A 19,988-nucleotide genomic window follows, 5' to 3' on the forward strand; every position below is an offset into this window, starting at 1 on the left:
TATACAAGTTAAATATAAAAATAAAAAATATAACATATACATAACTACTGCTTAATTTTCAGAAAGTTTTCTTTCTCTTTAAACAAGAGTGTGTTCTCCTGAAAGACCAAAACGTTGAAATAGTAGCCATGGTCAAGAGAAAACACTCTGGTCTAAGGATTTATTTATATTACCAAACTAGGATGAAAAAACATATATTTGAATCTTTAAATACCACTAATTTCATCCTAGAAGTGTGTGACATCAGGAACCTGGCGTCATTTTCCCCCATTTTCGTGTTCATCTTAGATCTATTAGTCTGACTTCACAACAGTCACACTCAGGCTCACTGTATTTATTCAAACATTCAAAAAATAATCAGAGAAACAAAAGAGAAAATTAAGTTGATGGTTAACATTAGTCCTTCAACTTCTGCCCTTTTACAAATAAACAAAATAGAATAAATAAACCTACAGAGAAAAGGTCCCCAATAAAGTGTTGACATAAAAGCTAAACAACTAAAATGCACATTATCAATTAAAAACATATACAAAGTTTCACATGAAACCATGTATATAATTTAATTTGTCTAAAATATGCTAAAACATAGTACTTGTAGGGAAAACGCAACAAATCACACCAACCAAAAAAAAACAAAAAGAGGCTAAGCCGTCAGTTACTGGTTGCTATGGTGACCACCAACTGACAAGAGCAACCATAATCATAAAAGTCAGGAGAAAATGACCGACTCAACAAAATGGAGTTGAGGAATAAATGAACCAATTTTGACAAATAAAATAAAACCCTGCTACAATCACAAAAGGTGAAAGTACTTTGAAAAAGACTTAACTTTGAGACAAGTTTAAAAATAATTTAAATATCAAGCACTAAAGTTGTACCCTAAAGAGTGAGGTGGTGCAACAGGCCCTATTAAAAAAAAAAAAAAAAAGAGACAAGACACAACTAATCGTTTTGTTTACTTTCACTTACTTTTTTATTGTTACACAGTATTTTACTGGCACCAATGTGTTGTGGTTTTCCTTTTGCTACATGTACAGATGATTCATCCATCTTTACCTCCAAGTAAACAAAAATAAATAAATACAAAATGAACATTTTCTGAACGTAGTGGGTCTGCAGAGAGAAGCTTCTCTTTCACCAAGGTCGTTAACAGTATTCATTTTTGTTTTTACCCGGAAACGGTTTCCATTTTTTGGCAACTTTGAACGTTAAAAATCATAAGGACGGACCGTCCTGGTGATGTACATACAAATTAAAATGAAGCCAGAAAATTGGGACTTATGGCTTCATTTCAACACAACATCTGTCAGCTAATCAAGCTCAAACAAAGTGGAAATAAGAAAATTAGGATAAATCCCCATCATCAAACTAGTTGGTGAGAAACTGTTTCTGCTGGTTGGATGAGAATGTTTATATATTTCTCAGCATATTGCAGTGTGTGCGATTACCAGCAGAGGGCGCCATATTGAATTAGAGTAGGTCAGTAACAGCATTTTTTCCTCAAAATGCTAAACTTGATAAAGTGCTGCATTCTGGGCGAATGCATACATCCCCCCAGAATCAAAAATACAAATACACTAAAGTAGGTCAAATCCATGACTGGAGACAAATCTAAACTTTTAATACGAGTGTTTTCAATCAATGGTTTATTATTAGTGTTTATCATTTAGCTGTCTTTTTATTTCAAACATAACATTAAAATTTCAGCTCAAACAGCTTCCCCAGACTTTAAAGGGCATATGTCATCATGTTCTTTTTTTAATATACACTAATGTATTTTAAACAAATCCATTGTTTTTATAGCAAAGTAGCATATTTTAAGAGTAAATGTACTTTTAAAGAGCAAATTCTTTGCAGAATTTCTTAAAAAGATTATTGATAACATGTCAAATGAACTATTGTTGGGCACAAATCATGAACTGTTTTATTAAAGGGAAACTTTTTAAAGGGAATATTTTTATTACCTTCCGAGCAATATGTTATGTTGGAGGGAGTAATAAAAAATATGCAGAAAATATGGCTGAACTGTGTAAAAAAAGAAAAAAGAATCTGATATAATCTTGGCTTTAAGGGAAGGAACAACCACAACATGGAGGAAGACGGCGGGGAGACTGTGTCTATTTGTGAGCATAAAGATCAACATGTCATGGTTTTGTTTTTCATGTGTCTTTTTTGCTGCAAAACATCTGTTGATATCCACAACCATCCAGATGTGTTGTTTCTTCCCTCGAAACAACACATCTGGATGCTTAGCAAAATTCACCAGCTTCCTCTGACAGTTACTTCGACATTCCAACAATCCAATGCATTGGATTGTTGGAAGATAGTAGCTAATAGGTTGTAAGTCAGTATTTTAAAAAGTGTAGCATCCGCTTGGAGTTACTTTTCAAGGTGGAACAGGATATCGTGGAGCAAATGGACATGTGGAGATGGTGTCAATAAAACTAAGTTATTTTGTTGGGCGTAATGTGCCTGTACACATCTGAGTTAAAATGTTGGGACAGATATTCAAGCATCAATCCGAATGGTTAAATTATCTTTTACAGTATTTGTTACAAGTGCTCAGGATGGTGAATTACACTCAGAATGGACTCATCACACGCACTTTTAAATCTCTCTGTGGGGTGCTGGTTTGTTTGGTTTTCATCCACTTAACATTTCTCCCGACCTCCTCAACCTCTGAAGATAAATCACCACAAACAAATATTCCCTTTATGAACTCAAATTCAAGTGAAGACTTTGCTATCGCTACTTATATCTTAATGAATGGGTTTAGCTCCCAAAATGTAATTTGCATGTTGTTGTTCTTTTGCATTTCTGAATTTCAGTCATAAAATGTAAATTAGCTGAAGCCTGAACATAATTGAAACAGAGAATTTTATCAAAATGATGACATATGCCCTTTAAGTTTGACACTGAGCAGCAGAGTGTGAGAATCAAACTCTGTCTGTGCTTTACAGAGTTTGAATCCCTCAAGAAGGAAAAAACAAAAACAAAAGTCAAACATATAATCTCATATTTTCTAAAGGTAAGCAGGATCACTCACTTGATGCACAAACTAACTTCAGTATTAAATGCTATCTTTCCATGTCACCAGGAAACACAAACACTTTCCAAATCAGTGCACTAACTTGGTCAACCATGCATCAGTACCTATGACTGATCCTTCCGTTCATCGACATGCAGTAAAACAGTAGCTCGTACAAAAAAAATCTGATTTTAACAAAAGATAAAGAATAAATTAAATCAAATCTATGTGTTTCGTAAACAAATATGCTAACGTCTATTTACAAAAAGTGTACAATGAAAAGAGCTGCCTTTGTGACTTCACAAAACCCAGGTTGGTGGACAGAGTTAATTAAACAGATGTTGAGTTGTTGTAGTGCTACACAAAAAAAGAAAACTTGTGTTTCATGCCGTTACGTTAATTCTGAAAAGACACGATGAGAGCTGCTCTGTACAGATAAAGATTCAACAAGCCTCCAGACAACAATACTCTACTCTGCTATTGCTCAAACATGTTGAGAAACATGCTAAAGTTCATACTGTATGCTGTGTTTCCACTATGAAATCCAGTGAAAATATACATTAATAACATTTACCTTGCTATGCTTCAGTATTTAAGTTTGGATGTGAATTTTATGCCATTTGGAATATTAAATTAGTTTGCAAATTCGCAGCTCTATCAGAATAAAAACCTATTGTTAGTACTTCACATTTTGTCTTGGCTATGCACAATCAACAAAGGGAATATCTTATTAAGGCGGCACTGATGATAATAAAATAGGACTTCATGAAACTGCAGCTTCTTGCAACCCTGAATAAAACTGTATTCACACCAAGGTGGAAAATCTTGATTTTTGACTTCTTGATTCATGCCGATTCTCAGCCCAGATGGTAAACCTTTTAAACTGCTCGACATCGTTCCCAAAAATTAAAGCAATCTGAAAAAACAAAACAATTACATTAAGTGATTTGATGTGTATAAAATGCCAACAGACCCCAATCCAGTGTGCAAAAAAAAAAGATCATTTCTAGTGTGAATACAGTCTTAAAGATTCTTTCCAGCCTGTTTAAGTGGGAGTGATGGTGAGACGATGGCAAAAATTTGTTTGTGCTCTGGGATTATTGTATTAAGTTGAGTGCAACAGCAGTACTGTGAACGGCAGCCTCAGCAGGTAAGCCATTCGTTCCGGTTGCAGTTTTTTAAAAGAGCCTGGCGGTGGGGACAGCAAGGGGTCCTTGCAAGTGGAAGAGGAGGCATTTTCAGGAAGAATGAGGAGGAGGAAGAAAGGTTAAAGAGAGGAGCGAGCAGCAGAGATGATGTGAGAGGAAGAGGAACATAGACGTAACCTAGGGCTGCTCCTCTTTCTTCTTCAGTGATATACGTTTCTTCCTGGCAGCAAGCATTTCATAGAACGGATCCACACTGACCGCAGATCTGAAGAACAACAAAAAAGGTAGGTAGAAACAAATCTCCATCTTAGCACATGAAAATGTAGAAGAGATTGAATTTTTTCAGCTGTAATTCAGATATTTCGTGAAAGAAAAACCAGAAATGCTGCATTATTCAAGGTTTGTACACTTTTACCCACAATAAAATTCAAGCACTTTTCAAGTATTTTCAAGGTAAGTTTTAAAATTTCTCCTGCACCACACTTTGGAGATTAAAACAACACAAAAGAACTAAAGAAGACCGTTTCAATTCACTATTATATGATATTATTTACTACTGTTGATAGTATTCTACATTTTACAGCAAGGGCAATCTAAACTAAAATATCACAAAATGTTATACTTTGAAATGTTTCTCTCACACAAAAAAAGAAACCAAAAAGCCTTGACCCAATTTTAAAAGACCAACTGTATGTAAACTTCTAAAATTCAAAGAAAGTTACAAAAGAAATCTCTAACAAATGTTTGCCTCTGGCATTAAGCAAATGGAAATAATTTAGGTAATTTTAAGTGACGTAAAACAAGAGAAGTTTAGTCTGATTTATCGTTATAGTGAGAAAAAAAATTTCCGTATTGATATATCTGGGTCCAACTGTAAAAAATGTTTTCTAAATTTAAGCTTTTAATCAAGCATTAGATTGCACGTTATTACAAAAATGGATCAAGCACTTTCAAAGATGTTCTGCAGAATTCAAGCACTTTCCAAACCTTGAAAACAACCAGCTGAAATTCAAGCATTTTCAACACTAAATTGTAAAGACAGGAAAATTATTTTAATAATAAGAAAATAAAATCGCATTGAAATACACGGACATTCACAAAGCACTGCATCAGTTATCCCCGTTTGTCATCTTTTTCTTACTTGATGCTGTGGATCCACTCGTCCTTCTCCTCCGGTGTGGGTGCAGAGATACGGTACACCATGTGGTTTCCTTCCACCACCCTCCCATCAGCCTCCGTCTTACACGCCTTGATGAGCTGTCCGCGGTTGTTGGGGATGTACAGCTCGAAGCAGTTCTGTTTAAAAAAATAAGAAAAAGACGTTATGACGCTGGAAAATTACAAAAACAAACTAATAAGATATTCCAGTGAGGAAATGATGGCAACTCACAGGCTTTCTTGGGTCCTCTACTTCACGGATGCTAAGATTTTCCAAGGGAATAATACCTCGTGGTTCCTTATCCTGTTGGTGAAAAAGTTAACAAATAGAAAAATTATTACATATCCTACACTGTTAAATAAATATTTCAAGTTTTATTAATTTCAACATTTAGGAATTTGTATATTTATTAGTACAAAGACAAGTTTAAATGAAAAATTTGATTTATTTTTTATTTAGTTTAATTGAAAACATGTGTATTTAATAAATTGTTTATTTTTTAAACTGTGGAACTTTTAGGTCCTCGACGTAAAATCAATTTCCAATTTTCTGAGATCAGCAGCATTCTAAAGGAAACGCCTCAACACTTTAAAGAGAGTAATTATTTTATCCTGCATGGAGTCTGACATTGGTGACAAACACTGAGACTTACTGTGGTGTATTCAAAGTAATAAAGACAGTTGTCTGTGAGGATGAACCATCGGCGTTTCCAAGTTTTCACTCTTCCTCCTGCAAGATCAAAAATTAATCAGGTATTTAAAGAAAGCAGGGAGTTTATTTTTAAATAAGCACTACTCTACAACATCTATGTTCTACCTACTAATTAAACTTCAAATTTCTTGTTTCTACGTTTTATTAAACACTGTTTCAGTACATACCTCCTGAGAAAACAAGCAGCAGCAGTAGAACATGGAAATGGCAGGAAAGAAGCAGAGACAAAGAGAAAAAGAGGAATTAGAGGGAGACAAAAGGAAACAGGGAAGGAGACCGTATTAGTGACACGGACCACAGGCCCCCGTCATGCGAAAGAACAAAATCCAGACTGCCATAGCACAAGAGAGTGAGTCTGTGCTTCACCATCACATGCTATGGCAATGTTTTAATACCACAGCAGTGTTTGGAGGCCAGGAGGCAACAAACCTCAGAGACAGGAAGACAGATTCAACATAGCACAAAGCCTTGGAGGTGATTAGAGAACAGTACAAAGCATGTTTTCTTCAGATCTCTGTAACACAAACCGTAATCAGCAGTAACAGATTAACACAGGATCGGAGTTAAAGGTGTCCTGCTTAGTACAGGCCTAGACAAAACATGTTTATTACATTTTCTGCATAAAATAATTTTTAGATAAAGTTTTAGAAAATGGCTACAAAAACATGTGCAATTACCTTAGAAAAGCGAAAGCGGAGCCTCCTGCGCAACCAACAATAATGCAGTAACTAAACACTTGTCTTTTCCAGCAACCATTGGACAGCGCATACAAAGGTAAAACCAGCTGACCAAACGTGCTGGAACTCAGCTCAGGTTGCTAGGTAACGGGGCAGTGCCAGTTGATTCTGACTCAACAATAGGAAGGTTTCTGAAAAGGATCATTTTCCAGACACCAATAAACATTAACTTATTGCCAAAAATTGTGTGGTTGTTTTTCTTTTAAGTGCTTGGGCTGTTGTTTTTAGAAGCAGTTCAGACCCAAATGGAAGTATAAAAATGCTTAAAATGTTAATTTTGGAGCCTCTTTACAGGCAAGATAAAGCAGGATGGGGGGGAAAACTCTCACCAAGCTTAAGCAGCCAGCCCTCTCTGTCTGGGTTGAAGAACGTGTGCGTCAGGTCGTTACCATCGTCCTCCGGGATCTTGAACGGTTCATTTTTAATGCTTTCATACAGATTCTGAAACACAACAAACCAGAAAAGATGAGATCACCATACAATCACTCTTAAACTACCAACACAACTGCTCAGGTTGATCGTACTCTGAGCAGCTCCTCCGGCAGGTCTCCCCCGTCGTTGATCCCGCGGTTCATTGAGATGAAACGGTCCAGTCCGGGTTTGTCTCTCACATTCGGGTTATGGAGGCTTGTGTTCAGCATAATTATGGCAAACGAAAGCACGTAACACGTGTCTGTGGACAGCAGAGAAAACAATAACCGACAGGAAATGAGTAGGAAGGAATCCATCAATACTTTATTACAACCCAGGCGCTCTCCAAGGAGCACTTAACTTGCACCATTTACTCCTTCCCATCAAAAATCACTTACAGAAACATTTTATTAATGACATGCAGATTGGCAGAGAATCTAAATCAAACTGGTGAATGCTTCATTCTTCAATACTGAATATTTTAAAACTTATACTGAACTATTACTTTCAACTACAATTTACAATCACATTACTGGTTCCTCAAGAGATAGAGAAAGACTGTCCAATAATTAACCAGCTAATACAAGCATGCTTGTGTTACTTTATAAAGTACAAAATGGCAAAAGAAATAATATTCAGAGCAATAAGTACATTTACATTAAAACTGCTACTGATTTCAAACAACCTCTAGTCAATATTTTTAAATACTTTTCCACTGTCTGCTAAAAAAAATGTTATGTCTTACACTGCCGTTCTTATTTTATCTGACACCAACTTTAAATTTATCTCAAAACTCGTAAGTGTAGTAAAATTAATTCCTTGATTCTTATTAATATCAGACTGGTAAAACATTGTGACTAGTAAATATCTGGATAATTGAATCAGTGTCCTCATCCTCCACATGTGCGTTTACAAATGCATATCAAAACAATGAAACAATAGTAAAAACACTAACTATGGTGCTTTTACTCAAGTTTATAATTCTGTAAAAATCTGGTCCAGATTAATGCCTCATCTATACAAACTAAAAATGCAAACAATGAATGTAGTGCAGTCTGCACCTTTAAAGATAATCTCATTACCCTGAAAGTCAAACCAAGTCAAGTCATTTGATCGCTGCTTGATTTGATTAGAACTTGAGCAGCTTTTACACTCAACTGAAGGCAAAGCGCCAAGATAACCTGTGAAACGTGGAGAAACTACTTGAAACCAAAGTCATGCATCTTTAACACGAAGGATTGATTTTCTACCACAGAGTGGAAGGTTATAGACAGTCTACAACTCTGTGGTAGACATTCTTGTAAAATCTGTTGACAGACAATCATGAAAAGAAACTTCCCACAGTTGGACTTTTAAATAATTACTTGTTTCCATATTGGGTACAGAAAATTAAGTTTCTAATATTACAAATCCGTCAAAGTTTAGGACCAACAGATATAAGACTTCTGTTAAAGGTGACCTATTATTCTTCCTTGAACAGATTAGGATACGTCTATGAGCTACAAAACATGTTAATTACCTTTTTTTGCATAATGACATTTTAGTCTGGTTTTCCCAGGTGGTTTTCCGACATCTCGGATCAAAACCAATGGATTTTCGTCAGATTTCTCCCAGATTTTTCAGGCAGAAAAGTTTGAATCAGAGACAGTTTGCCGCCGTTACAGGCTGGGCAAAAAGAAAAAAAAAGGGTGACACCTAGTGGTTGACCTCTAGGTGACACCTAGTGGTTGAGCTCCTTCCAGAATGAGATGTTTTATGGTGTCTTGTCACTTTAAATCCTAATAAGCTGCTGCTGGCCACGCCCCCAAACTCAATTTTTACACTAAGATGTGAAAATGGCTGCAGACAGATGTGCAATTATAAATGCGTACTTCATTGAAAAGCAGAAGTGGAGCCTCCTGCACAACCATCAAGTATGCAGCAAGTGGTTTCTGGAATGTAAATCAACAACTAAACACTAAAAACCAGCTGACCAAACATGCTGGACCTCAGCTTGGGTTGCTAGGTAACGTCGCAGTGTCCATATATTGGGAGGCTTTTGAAACACCTCCTTTTCCATACACAAAAAAACATTAATTTATTGCCAAAAACTGGCTGGGTGCTTCTTTTTTATGTTATGCTGCTTTTAGAAGCAGTAGAAATCCTGGTATAAAAATATAAAAATTAGAATTTTAAGCAATATGTCCTTATTAACCCACTTGCAATCTTAAGAGACGTGATCAATTGGACACTGCAAGCTTTTTACCCCGTGCGCGGTCTGGTGGAGTCGTACTGATACACCAGAGTTTTTTTTTGTGTGTGATTTTGGAAATCGATGGCAGGTTATTTGACTCAGTGGATGTTACTTTGTAAAGCTGTACAGTATTTAATAAAGTTGTAAATATTCCCTTGCAGTACAGTCTATTATTCTTAGTCCTGTTTTATTTATTGTTAATTTTTGTGTGATTTTTGTGTGTCTTTGCTACTGGTACACCTGAATTTCCCCACTGAGGGAAAATAAAGGTTATTTCTATTTTATTCTATTTATGCAACTCAAAAGAAAACATCTGCATGACTGTATCAACATGTATTTAAACCGCAGAGCCTGCCAAACTACTTTTGCTTTACACAAAGGAGGACTGAAAGAATGTACCTCATCTCATAACAATTCAAGGAAGCAATGAAAACACAAACTGCTCTTATTGAAAGGTACTGGGTATGAATACAAAGGCCTCCGTGGGTTAACATATCAGCAAATCATTACTGGTAAGGGAGAGAGAGTGTGAGGGCAGCATATCTGGAAAAAGACTTTCACTTTGTTTGAACAAACAGGATTTTACAGAACTGGAAAAAGTCCAAAAATGACATTCGGGACAGATTTCACAACCAAAGATGGTTGTGTTTTTTATAACCTGTGCTTTGGAAGACACCAGGGTTGCAGTGGCAGTATCTCTGAGCAAAGGCCTCCATCATTCTGTCAATCTTCTGTGCTTCGCCTGGCAAACGGAAACTCCACAGGAACTGTCTGTAGAAAACAGGACAAGGTTGAGATCCAGCCTAAAAGATCAGGTTCTGCAATCAAAGCAGGTTTCTGTCCTGTCGCATAAAGTTCTCCCAACCCAACCAGAGACAAACATGGGATTTTCCATTACTGAGCATTACTGCTCCCTGAATAATGACTGTATACAGTCATTATACAGTCATAATGACTGTATAAGTCATAAGTCATGTATATTAGTAGTTTACTACTAAAACTACTGTTTTAGTAGTAAACTAAGAAGAGGATGAAGTTTACCTGAGGGCCTGCACAAGGTTAAGGTCGGTGAACTCATGGAGGTCAACAAAAGCTTGAAGCACTTTGATGTTGAAGTCATCTCTGCAAAAAGAAGTCATTTATATTTACAAATCATCGTGACAACAAAACAGGAAAAGTATGAGGTTTTTTATACGTGATGCACCTTTCTCCCAGGTAATCCCCTATTGCGGTCTTGTTGAGGCCTTCTCCCTTGTACAAGAACTGTGCGATGTCCTCTGCTGTGTGTCTGAGCAGCTCGTTTTCCACCAGAAACAAAATCCCCTGCAGAAAGAGTCGGTGAGTAAAAGCTGCATGTGACAAAAACGTAATGTTATGCATATAACTACTGTTCCCTGAAGGAGAGGAACGAGGTACAACACATAGAGTATGGGATATCACGCCCTGCGTGGCCTAACTGAAGACACCTTTAATCACGCCGTAAGGCAAATGACGTGTGATGATGGGTGGCAGGCCCCGCCTGCATATAAATACACCCCCATCACAGTCATTATTCAGTTCGATGGCCGCTCTTCACCGAGCCAGGCTGACTGGCGGGGCAGAAAAAAGGTGTTGTACCTCGTTCCTCTCCTTCAGGGAACAGTAGTTATATGCATAACATTACGTTCCCTTTCAGTCGATTCACTCGGTACAACACATAGAGTATGGGACATATATACACGCCCCGCGGAGCAGCCATCAAACCTAAGACAAAAGCACTGAGCTAGTTTGAAACCTCCAACCCAGCAGAAAGAACAGAATGAGCCACAGAAGGGGCTGTCACATCCAGACGATAAAACCGAACAAAAGTGTGCGGTGAAGACCAGCTGGCTGCAGCACAGATGTCACTCACAGGGACCCCTCTGAAAAGGGCCCAGGATGCCGCTACACCTCTGGTTGAATGTGCTCTCACACCATGAGGTAAAGGGAGGCCCTTGCTGTTGTAAGCCAGAGAAATAGCCTCCACGACCCAATGAGAGAGTCTCTGTCTGGAGAGAGCCTTGCCTCTAGCCGGATTGGCAAAACACACAAACAGCTGATCACACAGTCGCACATTCTGAGTACGATTGATGTAAAGTCTCAGTGCACGCACTGGGCACAGAAAATGCAGCCTTCTTTGCTCTTCAGAAGCAAAAGGAGGGGGATAAAAACTAGAAAGCTCAATGGTCATTGTGCTGTAATCCAAAGGAATCACCTTAGGGAGATATGCAGCATTTGGCCTTAAGGTGACCCTTAAACCATCAGCTGAAAACTGAACACAAGAGGGGTGCACCGAAAGTGCATGCAGGTCCCCAACCCGTTTTGTAGTTGCCAAGGCAAGAAGCAGAGCTGTCTTATATGATAGAAATTTCAAATCAACCAACTCAAGGGGCTCGAAAGGAGTGCTACAAAGAGCGTCCAAGACCACAGTAAGATTCCAGGAAGGAACATTAGATTTTATCCCTGGTCTCAGTCTACAGACCCCTTTTAAGAAACGCACAGCCAGGGGATGAGCACCTGGTGTCCCTCCATCAAGACCAACATGACAAGCCGAGATGGAAGCCAAGTAAACTTTAATTGTGGAGAACGAGAGACCCTTATCCACTAGCTCCTGTAGGAATGTCAAAACATCCACAATGGAGCACTGGAAGGGAGAAATGTTTTTGCTGTGACACCACTGTTCAAAAACACGCCATTTATACGCATATAACCCCCTCGTGGAAGCTGCTCTGGAGCTCTGAATGGTTGCAACCACATCTAAAGGAAGGCCTCTAGCTAACAAGCTGGACCTCTCAGCAGGTAGGCATGTAGCATCCACAATTCTGGGTGTGGATGAAATACTTCCCCCCCTGCCTGGGAGAGGAGATCCCTGCGGGCGGGGAGTTTCCAGGGCTTCATTACCAGCAAGCTGATTATTTCTGCATACCATGACTTTGCTGGCCAACGAGGGGCCACCAGAATCAAGGACAGGCCCCATCTGCGTACTCTCTCTAGCACTGGCAGAATCATTTCCACTGGGGGAAATGCATACAGAAGCACATTGGGCCATGGGTGAGCCAGGGCATCCACTCCCAGTGGAGCGCTGTGATCCGTTATGGAAAAGAATAGGGGACAGTGGGTGTTGGCTTTGGTGGCAAAGAGATCCACTGAAGCTTTGCCGAACCTTTGCCAAATCTGTACAACCACGGATGGATGTAGTCTCCACTCCCTCACCAGTGGGCCTCCCCTTGACAGCAGATCCGCCCCCAAATTCAGGTGTCCTGGAATATGAGTTGCTTTGACAGACAGAAAATGAATGCTGCACCACTGCAATAGTCTGTGAGATAATTTCAGCAAGGGAAGTGAATGAGTGCCCCCTTGTCTGTTTATGTAGGACACCACAGTGGTGTTGTCTGTCCTTATCAGAACATGCTGGTTCATCAGAACCTTGCAAAAATGCCTCAGAGCTAGCAGGACAGCTCGCAACTCCAGGTAGTTTATGTGGAGCTTGGATTGGGATAATGTCCAGACCCCCCTCACCGCAACGCCATCGCATATTGCCCCCCACCCCTTCAGAGAGGCATCTGTGGACAACACTTTGCGAAAGGACACCCTGCCGATTGGAGACCCACGGTATAGCAGACCGGGCTCTCTCCATGGGCGAAGGGCTGACATGCAAGAAGCAGTTATCGTCAGCCTTCTGTGCAGGTGCCGTGACGTGCACAGCCGGTGAGAGCGTGTCCACCGCTGTATTGGGCGCATTTTCAACAGTCCGAGTGGCACCACTGCGATCATGGAGGCCATTATGCCCATCAGCTGCAAGACAGTCTGGAAGCGCAGTTTGCACCCCAACTGAAACTGAGCTAGGCATCGATGAAACGCGGTCACACGATGCTCTGAGAGACGAGCTCGAGCTGACAGGGAGCATATTTCCAGCCCCAGGAAGGAGAACTGTTGACTCGGGTTCAGTGAACTTTTTTGAAAGTTTACCGAGAAACCCAGCGCTTGAATGTGGGACAGCACCTGCGGCAGCTGTTCTGCAGCCTGCTCTCTGGAACTGGCTATTAAAGCCCAGTCGTCCAGATAAGCTAGAATGCGAATTCCCTTTTCTCTGAGAGGGGCTAGCGCTGTCTCCACAATTTTCGTAAATGTGCGAGGGGCAAGAGACAGACCGAAGGGTAAGACCAGGTACTCGTACGCTATTCCCTCGAAAGCAAACCTCAGAAAACGTCTGTGTTCTGGGTGTATTGCTACGTGAAAGTAAGCATCCGTCAGATCGATTGTTGCAAACCAATCGCCTGGGCCGACTGCGTTCAAAAGTTGCCTCAGCGTCAACATTTTGAATTTGAACTTGCGAAGGTGCTTGTTTAACACTCTTAAATCCAGGATGGGACGTAGCCCACCTCCCTTCTTCGGAACAACAAAATAGCGGCTGTACCAACCTCTTTTTGCTTCCGAAGTGGGAACCACACGCACTGCTCCTTTTGCCAACAACGTGTTTATTTCGTCTCTCAGAACTCTGGCTGCTTCGGTCCCCACAGTTGTGTTTATAACTGATTGGAACCTGGGCGGTCTTATCCGGAACTGCAACCGGTAACCCGTAGCAACGGTCCTTTCTATCCATGGGGAAAGTGCGCATGCGCGCCAAAAGGGTACGCGTGCAGCCAGACTGCCGACCTGATGCACTGTTGGGGAGGTGCTGCCCTCTGCTGGGATGGAGAGGAGTAGCTCCGTTTGACTGTTGTGCACGCTGTGGCACACAGTGCTTTGATTTTGACTTTTTGGCAAAGGAATTGCACTCTTTATTGAAACATGTGGAACAGTTACACAAACATTCAGAACATTTTCTCTCGTTACTTGAGAAACATTTAGCCCACTTAAACCTGGGGCTGAGAGTGCAAATTGTATGTGCGTTGGGGTGTTGTGCTTGGGAGACTGTGTTAGGAAAACGCAGCGCCTCTTGGGGCTGGAACCCTGAACAGAACAAACAAGATGCCTTTTGCGCATAAACGAATGAGTGGCGGCAATCAGGTCTCCCTGCTTCTGATGCCTCTCTGTTGTCACGCCGTCTCACGTCGTTAGGATGACTGAGGCTTTTTCTTCCGAGACGTCAAATCTCGTTGAAAACCCGGAGGGGGGCCTTTGCTCCAAGCCGACTGGCGGGGAGTATGCTTTTTCAACGGCTGTGAAATTGTAGTGTTCAGAGCTGCGGGGGGTGCTGCTCTCTTAGGTGGTGCCGGTGTCGTCACCGGCTTGCGTGCGCTCATGTTGGACCTGGACCTAGCGTCACGTCTGGGGATGATGCAACGAAGAGCTTCAGTTTGCTTTTTCTTAAGCTCGAACTTCGCTTGGATTGCATCAAGGGACTGCCCAAAAAGCCCATCTGTTGACACCGGCTCATCCAGGTATATGGCCCTGTCCCTATCGGGAACGTCAGAAAGCGTTAGCCATAAGTGTCTCTGAGCAACCACTGTGGAAGCCATCCCCCTCCCCAGTGAGAGCGCAGCACAGCGGGATGTGCGAAGAATATAATCAGCAGTGATTCTGATCTCATTTAGGAGGGGGATCAGATGGCTATCAGGAGGCATCTGAGCCCCTAGCTCGGACAAGCACATAGCTTGATAAGTTTGAAGCATGGTGGCCGAGCTCAGGGAGCGAGCAGTGGTTGCTTGAGCGCGATAGGTCTTCTCCAACTGAGATGCGGAAAACCTGCATTGTTTTGAGGGCAAGGTGGCAGAGCCGCCCACACCATGGTTGTATGATGGCGCCAGGTAAGCTGCCAAGGACGTCTCCATCGGTGGTAAATTAACCAGACCCGCTTTGTCAGCACCCTCCAGGTCCACATACTGCCCGTAGCCAGGCACTGTAACACGCGTGGACAACGGTTTGTTCCAGGACGACGTTAGCTCCGAGACAAAATCTGGGAACATGGGCAGGCGGTTTTTAACCGCAGCTGGCTCCGTCGGAAGGTAGAATCCAGTGAAACGGGACACCTTCTGAGCAGGAGGAGGGGTGGGCCACTCGACGTCTAACTTATCAGCTGCACGACGGCAAAGGGAAAGGAACGATGTGTCGTCCTGACCCACCGGGGATGAAGCGGCCGCAGATGGACACTGACCCGCGGAAAAGTCGTCATCATCTTCCGAAAGACTGTGACTTTCCAGGCCGATGTCTAGCACGTCATCATCACCCTGAGCCTCGAGGTGATAATGAGATGGCGCTGCGTCCTGTACCGTTTCGGCTAACCCGTCCACATACTCCATATGGTCTGCCCAGCTGGAAGCAGGGGCTGCCCAGCTGGAAGTGGAAGCTTTGGCCCCTTCATCCTCGTCAGACTCGGACGAAACCGGATTCCTAGACTCGGACAGCAAGGGGTCTTGTTGTGACACGGTAGCCTCTCCCAGCACTTTCTGCACAAACTTGACCCGCCGTTCAAGCGTGGAGCGCCGAAGCTGGCTACAAAAAGCACAAGCGGTCGGCTCCGACAACGCTCTTCTGGCGTGGACAATTCCAAGGCAGACGGGGCATGCCTCGTGCTGGTCCTTTTCGTGAAGCGTGAAGCCGCACTCCTGAGGACAGGGGCGAACGGAAGACTTCTGCTTCGCCATTTTTTGCTTCGTGCTCATCCCGAACCACGAAACCAAAAAAAAAAAAAAAAAAAAAAAATAGACAAACCGAAGAAACAACTAGCGCTCAGCGGGTAGACACGCTAACCAGAAGGCAGCAGTAGCTAACACCAACAGGAGCAGTTAAGCTAGTTTTGGAAAAGAAAACAAGAGCGATGCTATCTAGCAGCAGCTAGAAAGCACGGATTTGAAGTTAGGTGTTCTCAGCGAGGTGAAGAGCGTAAGAACTGAATAATGACTGTGATGGGGGTGTATTTATATGCAGGCGGGGCCTGCCACCCATCATCACACGTCATTTGCCTTACGGCGTGATTAAAGGTGTCTTCAGTTAGGCCACGCAGGGCGTGATATCCCATACTCTATGTGTTGTACCGAGTGAATCGACTGAAAGGGAACAGCTGCAAAAGTCCAAGAAGGCATTTACCTTTTTTGGGTCCATATTGAATTTCTTGCGTCCCATAGCCACATGTCTACTTTTCTGTAGAGTTTTGCTGAAGAAAGCATAAAAATGGTAAGAATCTGAATATTTTACAGCAGAAAAATTTGATGCTTTTCTTAAAACACTTTGCATATCCTGTCAAACCACATCAATCCTAATTACATCGTAGACTTTCAGTTGATTTGAACACAAAAATGTATCTACCTGCCCTCTGTACTGGTCTCCAGTCCCTCTACCTCTAAAATTGCCTCTCGTAATTCCTCCCTGAGCCTCTGGATCTCCTGCAAGAGGACACCCTTCCTCCTGCGGATGTCCTCCAGCTCGGAGCGCTCCTCTGGGCTCAGGTCTACCGGGACTGCAGAGGAAGAGAAGAAGAATGATTGCATTGCAGCGCATTTCACAAATAGTTAACGGGGCTAAAATAATCTAGGTCAAAAGCAATATATTCTGGTGGTAAAAATACAGAAACGAGGTGCATTGTTAGTCAATCTCCATTATCTTAAGAATCAAGAATGGGGGCGTGCCAGGGTGGCGTAGGGGATAGCGTGACCCATATTTGGAGGCCTTGACGCAGCCGTCACGGATTCGACTCCCGGACCCAACGATATTTGCCGCATGTCTTCCCCCCTTTCCTGTCAGCCTACTTTCATATAAGGGACACTAGAGCCCACAAAAAGACCCCCTGGAGGGAAAAAAAAGAATCAAGAATGGAGAACACTGAAGGTAGGAATAAAATATTTATTAATCATATATGAAACAGTCACTGAAAATCAGAAAAAAATCAAATAACTGTGCCAATAAAATTTCATGAAAATTAATTAATAACCCATTCTCCTAATGTAGCCCAAAGTGAATCAGTGATTAATCAGAACAGCTAGCTCACTGCTTGAAAAAAATACAAAAATCTCAAAATTGTCCAGGTTGCAATCCAAAATAATGCAGGAATTTTTTTTTTTTAATAGTTTTTCATTGTCAGAGCATATAGATTTATGCACACTGTTTTTTAATACCCTGGTGTCATTTACATTCTGTTTCTAAATAAAAGTGAGAACAGTTTGGAAAGAAAATAAATCTGAACAATATTTTCTGCAAAATAACCAGAGTTAACCAAAATTTTGTTCACCTGCAGTCACAAACTTTCACTGAAATTGCTTTGATTTGTCTAGAACTAGATTCTGTCAGCTACTGCAAAAGAAGGCGTGAGGATTTAGAGTATTCTTCTTCTTACTATCTTACTTACTAATTATGAAGTCCAATATTTACTCTTTTTTTTCCAAAATAGGCTTTTCTGAACTGAACCCAAGGAACTGAAACAATTCCAACTCAAACTCCTACTTTATCAAGTCAAACTAACGTCTCATGCTGTTCAATAAATCACCTTTGTACTTTATTTTCAGATCAAACTGATCAGGAGAAACATTTACAACCGACTTGCTCTAAAAAGTTTTAGAGAGCATTCAAAGGGCTGAAGATATCCTGAGCCATCTGTAGCTATGTTGGTTTAGGCTTAGGCTACTGGAAGACAAACTGATCATTTTCCTTCACTTTGCTACTTTCTTCTTCTAATACTCTATAATTTGCATTATTTGCTATTATTTTGACTTTTTCTCTCCACAGAAGACACATCTGGTCTGGTCTTCTACTTGGCTGTGAAACCTTCCTGGAGGAAAACAGCGACGGATTTAATGCTGCAGCATTCTCCTTTTCCTGCTACCTTTTTACTTTTCATCAACACTGAACATCAACATCAGTTCTTCTGTATGTTTTTTTGTGTCTCTGCTCTGGCTACCCAAACAAAAACAAAACAGACGGCCGCTTGTACTCGCCCTGGTTCTGCTGAAGGTTTCTTCTTGTTAAAAGGAAGTTTTTCCTCTCCACTGTCGCTACATGTTCATCCAGAAGAAATGAACGCTGCAAGCCAATAACTCGATACAATCTGATTTGAATAATAACCTGAACTAAATGCACTGTTTGATAACTGGAATTAATGTATAATTGAACTGAAATGTATTTATTTTTTTAATTTCTTGAGATTACAATTTGTTGTGAATTGGTGCTATAAGAATAAAATGAGTATGTTTTTGTTTTAGTAATTTATATTAGATAAATCCTCTGTTTTGCAGTGTATCACATATATACCATAAATGAAACAGATTTTTATATTAACTAAATAACTAATTATGATACCCAGTCCAATAATCAAGTAGTATCAATATTGCTTAAAGCAGAGCTGCATAAAAGCAAACATAATCTTGATAAAGTTCACAAGACAATTCCTAAGTAAGTTGGTTGAAACTTTATTTCTTTTACTATGCGTTTATTTCCACATTTAGTGATGCATTTAATGTTGAACATCCTAATGCACAATACGGTAAAAGATAAATAAATTTAAAAAAAAAACACGCATTCCCAGCTGAATCAAATCCTGCCTGAGAAGCAGATGCAAACAAAAGCACAAACAACAAGTTGAGCTGGAAAAAAAATTAACAAAATGCTTAAAATGTTGTAACTTAATCAGTTTCGCCAAAAAAAACAACAAAAATAATGCTAAAACTAGAATTATTGGTGCTCACAGCAACACATTTTTTACAAGTCGATTTATTTTAAACCACAAAACAATGAGCTGCCACGCCCACAGTCTCTCCTGTCAAAAAAAAAAAGAAAAAGAAAGCTGTGCATTAATTTAAACCAGCTGCAGTGTGCTTTCTAGGAAACGATTTCCTTTTAGGATAGACCAGCTGTAACTCAATGGCTGGTGGCGATGCTAAACATCCACCGACATTAGCTGTAAAGTTCGCGCAGGGCAGCCATCGATACAATCAATATTTCATCAGCAAAGGTAGCATTACTGTTGCGATTTTATTCTGAATGTGGACTGTAGTAAACACGTTGTCGGAGAAAGACAGTCATCTCGCAAATATGCTTCGGGATGAAGAGTTTCGGCAACCTGCGCGAATGATGAAATAAGCAACAAGCTACACCTGACTAGCTGCGGTTAGCCACCGGAACCACAGGCAAACAGAGACTTAATAAGAACACTTACTGTAGTCCAGGTCATCCATTTTTGGTGCTTTATTTTTAGGCATAAATAGCTCAGAGTCGACTGTCATTAAATGTCAGAAAATTGGGGATATATTGGGAAATATATCCTCAAAACTAGAGACAGAAAAAAACAGACAACCCCCCCACCGGTGTCGAAATGTTGGGCCGTAGACAAAGAAGGTGGCGACACGGGAAGAGGCGTCTGAGTGTACACCAGTCTACTTCCGGTCAGTTCATTTTCAAAATAAAACCAGAGTTTATCTTTTTATATTGGGAAAGAACCGAGGGTGAAGGCAGATATTCCGCATTACTGCCGGTTTAGAAATTACATTTAAACAAATAATGACCCATTAAGAGCTACATTATTTATTTTCGACTAATTTCGTAGTTTAGCGAAAACATAGGCTATTTTCAAATATAAAAAAGGCAAGAAAATGGACTCAAGCAAACAGGTGTG

At 40.8% G+C, this 19,988-nt stretch overlaps 1 protein-coding gene across 2 annotated transcripts; it reads right to left on the reverse strand.

The window, feature by feature from the left end:
• Positions 1 to 946: 946 nt before the first annotated feature.
• Positions 947 to 19,718, reverse strand: cyth2 (cytohesin 2). 2 transcript variants are annotated; one of them, XM_032558691.1, is made up of 12 exons: positions 19,533 to 19,718; positions 16,694 to 16,844; positions 16,475 to 16,541; positions 10,632 to 10,750; positions 10,469 to 10,549; positions 10,086 to 10,198; positions 7,308 to 7,456; positions 7,113 to 7,224; positions 5,988 to 6,064; positions 5,567 to 5,638; positions 5,318 to 5,472; positions 947 to 4,441 (listed from the first exon to the last, which is right to left on the reverse strand). In XM_032558691.1, the coding sequence occupies exons 1-12, from the start codon at positions 19,597 to 19,599 to the stop codon at positions 4,354 to 4,356; spliced, it is 1,251 nt and encodes a 416-aa protein (XP_032414582.1). In that variant the 5' UTR covers positions 19,600 to 19,718; the 3' UTR covers positions 947 to 4,353. The 2 variants fall into 2 exon arrangements, with proteins under 2 accessions (XP_032414582.1, XP_032414583.1); XM_032558692.1 differs by lacking the exon at positions 19,533 to 19,718 and having other exon boundaries at positions 5,988 to 6,066; positions 7,112 to 7,224; positions 10,632 to 10,752; positions 16,476 to 16,541; positions 16,694 to 16,809.
• Positions 19,719 to 19,988: the final 270 nt, after the last annotated feature.

This window comes from Xiphophorus hellerii, chromosome 3 (genome assembly GCF_003331165.1).
Source record: "Xiphophorus hellerii strain 12219 chromosome 3, Xiphophorus_hellerii-4.1, whole genome shotgun sequence".
NCBI classification, from domain to species: Eukaryota; Metazoa; Chordata; class Actinopteri; order Cyprinodontiformes; family Poeciliidae; genus Xiphophorus; species Xiphophorus hellerii.

Coding starts and splice junctions, on each gene's coding strand:
- cyth2 (XM_032558691.1), bottom strand. CDS start 19,599: ATGACAGTCGACTCTGAGCTATTTATGCCTAAAAATAAAGCACCAAAA. Junction 10,751..16,474: donor TCAATATGGACCCAAAAAAG/GTAAATGCCTTC, acceptor CTCTTTCTGCAG/GGGATTTTGTTTCTGGTGGA. Junction 7,225..7,307: donor TGCCGGAGGAGCTGCTCAGA/GTACGATCAACC, acceptor GTTGTGTTTCAG/AATCTGTATGAAAGCATTAA.